Here is an 8737-nt window from a genome sequence, read left to right as displayed (position 1 = left end):
CAAGTTAATTTTTTATTTTTAGATAAAATTAGGTATCATAATTACGTTAAAAATTTTGTATCCAAGAGATTTATGAAAATTATATTGGTCATGTTATTCCTTCCACGATCTTTGAAACCGTATATTACAATAATAATATATATTAGTATTTTAAATTAAAAAGTAAAATAAATTAAATTAAAATGTTAATATTTTGAGTTGTGTAATGAAAATATTTTGCTTTATACTTACACAGTGATATCGATTTCATCTTTTGCTTCTTATACTTTAACAACCATCAACTTTTAATTCCTAATAACATTTCAATTTCATTTAGTCTCTCTCTTTATATATTATTTTTAATTTTCTGGTCCTTGTCGTTTAAATTCACAGGAACTAAAATAATTTATATAAAAACTAAAGTAAAGGATTTTGTGAGTGTTGAGACTAAAAAGATAAGTTTATTCAAATATAAAGACTAAATTTAAATGAGTAATTTTATTAAAATAAATATTTCCATAAATGTAATATAATTATAATTAATGATAAAGAAATATTATTAAATATACAAATTATATTTTGGATTTAAAATATTGAAATGTTAAAAATTATTTAAAAATGAAAAAATGGAACATTAAAAACGATTAATCTATAACAGTATATAAAGAAATTATATGTTTTTAATACAAATTTAATTTTCCAATTTTATCCTTTATAATATTAAAACATAACAAATTTAACAGATATTTATTTTAAGCTGAAAATTTAAATTTAAAAAAACTTAGAAAGATTTAAATTTTAAAAAAATCTAATTTCTTATAATTTTATTCTTTAAATGACTACTTTTTTTTTAATTCAAATAATTTTTCCAATAAAAAAACCACCTACACAATAATAGCGAAAAGATAAAGTATTATTCTCACAATGAGATGTTTATTTTGAGTTTTTTTTTTCATTTTCAAAGAAAATAGAAAATAAAGTCGAAAACATGTGTTTGGTTATTATAAGACATTTTCAGAAAATGTCATTAAAAATAAGAAATTTGAGAAAAAAAAAGTGAAATAATTTTATTTATTTAGTTTTTTCTTGAGTTTCCATGGCAAGCAACAACTAAAACTCTTCGCCATTGTTAATAGGTCTCCCACCAAACAAGCATTCCCTTCAAATCTACTAACGTGCATAATACCGACTTCAGAACTATAAAGGTGAACCAAACAGGAAATTGAAATTTAAAATAACAAGTAAAACCAGATAAAAATTCTAAATTTTAGGAAATTAAAAAAAAATAAAAAATTCTTTAATAAAGATAAAGTCTTTGATAATGGTTTCATAAAAACTCCATTAGAATTATTGTAAATCTCAACAAAAATAAACTAAATCATAATAGACAAAACAACGGGACCCTCAAATATCTTGTCCTAAAACAACATGACACAAAAATGTAAAATATTAACCAAAATGACATAATATCTTAAAGAAATTACACAAAATATTCACTCAACTTCTTATTCACTTTTATACTTGTACGTTTTATAATTTCTCTAACTCCTATTAACTTATTAAACATTAAAGGATATTCTCCTGTAAATTTTTTCTTTTAACTTTACCAACAACTTATAAATTTGACTTTTTTAAAATATAAGTTTTTTCATCGTGGAAAAGCCGCACACAGTTTCGGTAAAAATATTTTTTATTTATTCATTAATTATAATCTTTTGATAAATTAGGGAGAACCAATAGCTGAGTATTCCTAAAAAAAAATTGATAGCTTAGGCATGTGTAGACTTTTATTTTTAAATAAATAAAAAGAATAACCTAAAATATTAAAACTAGAATTTTGTTAGTGGCTATTATTTACTTTTAGTTTGTAAAGGATGAGATTATAAAGTTATTATATTACCAGAAAAATATAGACAGTGTTTAAGTATTGATAGTGTAATAACATGCTTAAGAATTCATATTTATTCTCATTTTTTTTTAATTTTTTGGAAAATACCTTTGTGTTAATTTATTGTTATTTTTTTAAGAAGTCCCTAATTATTGATATTTCACTAACACTATATTATTTTAAAAAGTGTTTTATAATATTTTCACAATTATTAATTAAAAACTAATTGGAGATTTCATAACAAAAATCAATTACTTAATTCACTTTAAATAGCCACAATCATTTAACTAACTCCCCAAAAAAAATCCTTAAAAGTGTGAATAGATTGTCATTCACTCTTTTATCTTTTATGAATTAGTATGTCTAGTTTTTATAAACTTTTCACATAAATATTACTATGCAACTTAATAACAAGAATTATCTGTTATTAAAAAGAAAAAATAGGAAAGTTAGTGTCTAGTTATAAATTAGTCTGTTTCTATTATTAATTTTTAATTTTTTTATACGTTTTTTTCCATTAGTTTATGAAGATAATTAACTTGTTTTGTGTTTTCTTTTAATTTTATCCCTATTATATTATTTTGTTTTGTTTTTTCAATTTAGAAATCAAGTAACCAAACATATTTTTAATGTAATTTTTCATTCATTAGCTAGCTTATTAATTAACTATAATAAACACTTTCAGTTTAATAAATCAGCTAATAAATTTTTTGGGTAATTTATAGATTAGTTGACCAAACATATTTTCTTTCCATTAGTCTATTCTCTTGGAATATATTACTAATTATATTATTTAAGTTTCTTATCCATAACAATCACATGTAACTGGAAAACAAATTTCTCTTATAAATGTGATTAAGATATTTATGATACAGTTGGGTTTAGTTTTAGTCTAAAAAATTTATTGAATCAATAGAAAAGTGTATGGTGCAACTTGACTTAATTGATTGAAATTAATTATATAATCTAAAAGAATCAAATGTTAAAGGTTTGAATTATTTCGATTTTTGCTATATTAAAATAATGTTGCCATATCTTATTTGTTGACATAAGAAAAGAAAGAGTTAGAAATAAAAAATAATATAAAATTAAAATTAATTATAAGTTACTTTCACACCTATATAAAATATGATATAAGAAATAATTTTTAATAATTATTAAAATGTGTCAAGGACATACAATAAGAAAACCATCTTTATATTTTTTCTTTTTATTATAATTTTTAACTAATTTATGCATATATTTATTATATTAAATGAGAAAGAAATAGATAAAAATAAAGAACCAAACAACTATTTTATTAAAATTAAAAAATGGTTATACCTTTTATTCCTACAAAACACCGAACAGTAAAAACATCCTTAGTATCTTTCTATTTTTATCAATATTTTATGACTAATTTTTCTCAATCACTTGACTCTTATCTTGTGCGTTTTCTCTGTCTTCTTCTTAACTGCAACCAATCTTCTTCAAAGATGAAAACTTTATTTCTTCCGTCTTTTTCTGATCCTCTACTTTTGTTATAATACGCCGTGGGTGATCAGTGCCTATGGTCGTTGGCCTCATCACTCATCATAAGGTACAAGTGATTTGAGAGCTTCGGTTCAGGGGAAAAGATCCCAATTTTCACTGACCTAACCTTTTCTCTCTCCCATCTCCTCTCACATACACCCATATAAATATACAGCTTCTGGATCTCCTTCCACCTCTTACCGATCTCATATTCCATCATGCCCATTTGGGTCTCTAAATTTTTATTTCAGTTCTGAATGCCCTATGTGTTTTTCTTGTGTTCAAAGAGAAAACATGGCTGAAAGAAGGTACCTTTGTAGTTGAAGAGTGAAGGGTACATAGCAGCAGGTTTTTTCAACTTCGGAGAGTTCACTCAGCAAATTTCTTTCTTTTCTTTCTCTGCTTTATATTTTTTTGGGAATTTGTTATTGTCATTGACAATTTGCTTCTCTCTGCAAACCGTTTTCCTTGTACCTGATACTTTTTCTGCTCCCTAATTTCACTTTGTAACTTTGTTTGAGTCTTCCTTTTTCATTGGTCGCTTTACCATAATTTGACAAGGTGGCTGCTTACAAATCTCATTGTTGATTCATAAGGAGCCTGAAAATTTGGCTCTTTTTTTGTCTCTCTATTCTTGAGTTGAAGATGGAGTGTAGGAGAAAGAAGGAGAATAAAAAATCAAACTCCACTTTTCCCGATGAGGTGTTGGAGAGAATTCTCGGGATGTTAAAATCTCGGAAGGACAAAAGCTCAGTTTCTTTGGTTTGCAAAGAGTGGTATAACGCCGAGAGATGGTCAAGGAGGAGTGTGTTCATAGGTAACTGCTATTCTGTGTCTCCTGAGATCCTAACTCGCAGGTTCCCAAACATTCGAAGTGTCACACTGAAAGGGAAACCTCGTTTTTCTGACTTCAACTTGGTTCCTGCAAATTGGGGTGCTAATATTCACTCATGGCTGGTGGTGTTTGCTGAGAAGTACCCTTGGCTTGAAGAGTTGAGGCTCAAGAGGATGACTGTTACTGATGAGAGCTTGGAGTTTCTGGCTCTCTCATTCCCCAATTTCAAGGCCCTTTCCCTTCTCAGCTGTGACGGATTCAGCACTGATGGGATGGCTTCAATCGCCACTAATTGCAAGTAAGAGTCATTTGTCTTTAAACTCTTGTATTACTTGAGTCATATCCAGTAAATACAATGAATTTGGGATTCTTTGAGGATTTTAATTTTACTTTTGGCTATTATTAATATTTTGTTTGTAATCTACATGGTTTGATTGGTTTTCTGGAGAGAATGGTGTTCTTGTAATGAATCACTGGTGAAGTTGGCATGTTTTCTGTTAATGCTTTTGTTTCTCTCATCACTCTCTTTTCATGTGATGATGTTACTGTTTTGATATGAGATCTCTGCTTTTAACTTTTGGATGATGTTATACAGATAATTCTTGGTTTTACTTTTTAACAGTTTTAAAAATTTGATTTGATTCTCGAGTTTAGATTGCCTCTTTTAACCAATTTTATTAATTGGTCATGTTGTTGAAGCTATTTTTACTCAGTTTTGACCTTCAAGTTTGATCTTACCTTTAATTAATTAATTCTTTTAGATTTTTCCCTCTTGATTTCCTTCTTGTTTGGCATTTTCATATGTTATGCTTTGTTACGAAATATTAGTGTTGAGATGTTTGTGAATTTTGTTGCGATTGGAAACAGAATCCCGCTACAGAACTGTTTTTGATGAGGGCCACTTCTTTTTTTGTATGACGAAATTAACATTTGAGCATCAATTGAGTGGTAGCATGGTAATATTCCTTATATATACCATAGAAAAAGCAGGTAAGACACGGGGAATCAATGGACTTTTATTTCTCTAGAAGGTGGCCTTCTCATTTGTGCTGCTCCAGTAGACTTTTGCTAAGATTGGTTGTAGTTGTATGCTTGAGATGCTATTTATTCTTTAGCTGGAGAAAAGTTGATATGACTATTTCACTATGAGAAATTCTATAATGCATGTTCAAGAATGGGAATTTCCCATTAATTCAGAGATTGGTTTATTGGAATACAGTGCAATTATGCATCATGTGGACACAGCCTGTGTTCTACGAGTGTTGACTATATGTTTTTTTTTTTCTTTTTTTAAAAAATATTGTACAATTATAAATACTCTGTAGAAATTGTGCTTGCTCTATTACATAAGTATATTATGAAGTGATAGGGCAGCCCCATATTGTACGTTCAGCTGTTTAACCATAAGTATGTATAAGCTGGCAAGGGATCTTGTGTAAGTAGATCAAATTTATAACTGGGAGCATAAAAGTTTGAAAATTGCTGCTTACTTTAATTAAAACTATATCTTTTTGGTAGCTTTATAATCTTTCTTATGGATTTCAAAATCTCTACTCATGGTTCTTCCATATCAAGTACTGGAAAATAGGTATTGTTTTCATTATGATCACTTTCTTTGTTTACTTTTTCCTTTGACCAATACATAATCTTCTGCATTCTACGTGAATACAGGAATTTAACTGAACTTGACATACAAGAGAATGGTATTGAAGATAAGAACGGCAATTGGTTGAGTTGTTTTCCTGAAAGCTTCACATCATTGGAAGTATTGAACTTTGCCAATCTTCACAACGATGTAAATTTTGATGCACTTGAGAAACTTGTCAGTAGGTGCAAATCATTAAAGACTTTGAAGGTTAACAAAAGTGTAACACTGGAACAATTGCAAAGGCTTCTTGTTCATGCTCCTCAGTTAGGTGAGCTTGGTACTGGCTCATTTTCACAAGAGCTGACAGCACAGCAGTCCTCAGAGCTTGGAAGTGCATTCAAAAATTGTACAAATCTTCACACCCTTTCGGGATTATGGGTAGCTACGGCACAATATCTCCCAGTTCTGTACTCTGCTTGCACAAATCTAACTTTCTTGAATTTTAGTTATGCTCCTCTTAACAGTGATGATCTTGCTAAGCTTCTTGTTCACTGCCCTAAGCTTCAGCGTCTCTGGGTATGACTTTTTATTGTGTTCTTCATCTCATGGTTTCATTGATATTGAAGTTTTCACAAACAGAAGCCCACATGTTTAAGTTTTATTTCATGCATTAGGTAGAATTGAAAGTTTGTCTTTGTCTCACATGGTTACCATCTGTGAACAAAGACTAGACTGATAAATATTTGGAATTCATGTCCACTTTCTCTCCCTAAATTTATGATAATATTTTATGAACCATTTAATATTTAACTTAAACAATTGCCCTTGATAGTTCTAAGGTCTAACATTCAAATAGATACTTGTCAGATTGTGCAAAATGCATGTTGAATTTAAAATGGTTGTGATTCCAAGTTATGGTGCATGGGATGGCATATATTTATCAAATTTCCTTTGCCTGCTAATGAAAATGTATTGGGACATGCACCTTACTCGTTAAATATCTGACAGGTTGTGGACACAGTTGAAGACAAGGGGCTAGAAGCGGTTGGATCACACTGTCCATTGCTTGAGGAACTGCGTGTTTTTCCTGCAGATCCCTTTGATGAGGGCATTGCTCATGGAGTTACTGAATCAGGGTTTATTGCAGTCTCTCAAGGGTGCCCTAGACTTCACTATGTTCTCTACTTTTGCCGTCAAATGACCAATGCTGCTGTTGCTACTGTTGTACAAAACTGTCCTGACTTTACTCATTTTCGACTGTGCATCATGCACCCTGGTCAGCGAGATTACTTGACACAAGATGCTATGGACGAGGCCTTTGGAGCTGTTGTTAAGACTTGCAGGAAACTCCAGAGGCTTGCATTATCAGGTTATCTAACTGACCTAACTTTTGAGTACATAGGAAAGTATGCAAAAAACTTGGAAACTCTTTCCGTGGCTTTTGCTGGAAGCAGTGATTGGGGCATGAGCTGTGTTCTGGATGGCTGTCCAAAGCTGAGGAAACTTGAGGTAAGGGACTGTCCATTTGGCAACGGAGCACTTCTGGCAGGTTTGTGGAAGTATGAGTCAATGAGGTCGCTGTGGATGTCAGACTGTGAAGTGACAATGAATGGGGTTAGATTGTTGGCCAAGCAGAAGCCTAGGTTGAATGTTGAAGTCATAAAGGAAGAAAGCTACGACACTCAACATGCTAAGAAGGTTTATGTCTATCGTTCTGTTGCTGGGCCTAGAAGGGATGCCCCTCCTTTTGTTCTCACTCTTTGAAATGCCATCTCCACTCCTACTTTGAACCTCAAAATGTCCTTGGTAATAATCTCTCTATCACAGTTGGACAGCCTTGCGTTCATGTTCAAACATGCATGGCATCTGATAGCCACCCCTATTAATTAGAATCAGAAATGACATCTTCTATTCTTTTTCTCTCCAGAATATGATTGAAAGAATGTCCTTGGTTTCTAATCTCTCTATAACCCTTTTTTGTCAACTGATTTGGTGTATAGATATATGCTTCTATGAGTTAATTGCCAGTGTCTGTCACGCATTATTGCTTTCCCAACTGCATAGTTTTGTATGATCATCCACTACTAATACTTCTTAGTAGTAGCTTTTACTTCAAAGTTAGTGGTTGCTACATTGGAATATGGAACCTTCAAGACTCGGTCCTTTTGAAGTTTGTATTTTCTACTAATATTTATGTTAAATCGTTTTGATGTGCAGCCTTTGGTTGCCTCCACTAGCAGATGGCAAAACCTGTACTGTTATTCAAGACTCGATAATATGGAAGGTGGGAGGAAAAAAGGGAGAGTCTACATGCTTCAAACTTCAATCATGTTTCCAATGCTTGATTTTTCTCTTGGTACATCATAAATCCAGCTTCTTTTGACATCCTATTATTGCAATACTTGCATTAATGATAATGATACTAGCTGGACCCACTGAGAGAAATAATGAAACTATCCAGCACAACAAATGTGAGCTTAATAATTGGTTCCTGAGCAATTACTGTGAACATTATCCATATGCATGAAAAACATGGCATTGATTAGAGACAAAGTTTATAATTTCAGAGGATCATGGCGGAAGTATATACTTATCTGTGCTCTTGTGCTGTTACAGAAGACATTATTTTGTTCTGATTGTAATATCTATTCAAGACAATGCAACATTCCCATCTGAAAATGGCGGAAATCATGGCAATAAATGAGATTAACAGAAATAGATTCGTGTTTGATTGGATAATTATTAGCAGCATTATTATTGACTTGCAAATCAATTTATTTGGATTTTGATAATTAAAGGTGTCGGGTAAGACTTTTCACAGGTAACTTTTAGTTTTTCTTTTCTAGGTGAAAAAATTGTGTGATCTTATTAACAATGTTTAGTATAGAAGATTTTTTTCTTAAGGTTGTAGTTCTTTTAGATGCTACTTTAAGAT

General features: G+C 30.8%; 1 protein-coding gene across 1 annotated transcript; it reads left to right on the top strand.

Annotated features, from left to right (window-relative positions):
• Positions 1-3230: 3230 nt before the first annotated feature.
• LOC137811969 (protein TRANSPORT INHIBITOR RESPONSE 1-like) lies at positions 3231-8518 on the top strand. The gene is made up of 4 exons (XM_068613831.1): positions 3231-4512; positions 5886-6378; positions 6811-7608; positions 8020-8518. The coding sequence occupies exons 1-3, from the start codon at positions 4025-4027 to the stop codon at positions 7564-7566; spliced, it is 1737 nt and encodes a 578-aa protein (XP_068469932.1). The 5' UTR covers positions 3231-4024; the 3' UTR covers positions 7567-7608; positions 8020-8518.
• Positions 8519-8737: the final 219 nt, after the last annotated feature.

The sequence above is a fragment of the Phaseolus vulgaris genome, chromosome 2 (assembly GCF_000499845.2).
Source record: "Phaseolus vulgaris cultivar G19833 chromosome 2, P. vulgaris v2.0, whole genome shotgun sequence".
In the NCBI taxonomy this organism is placed as follows: domain Eukaryota; kingdom Viridiplantae; phylum Streptophyta; class Magnoliopsida; order Fabales; family Fabaceae; genus Phaseolus; species Phaseolus vulgaris.
The sequence above is the reverse complement of the archived record's forward strand: the minus strand, read 5'-3'. Positions and strand labels throughout refer to the sequence as shown.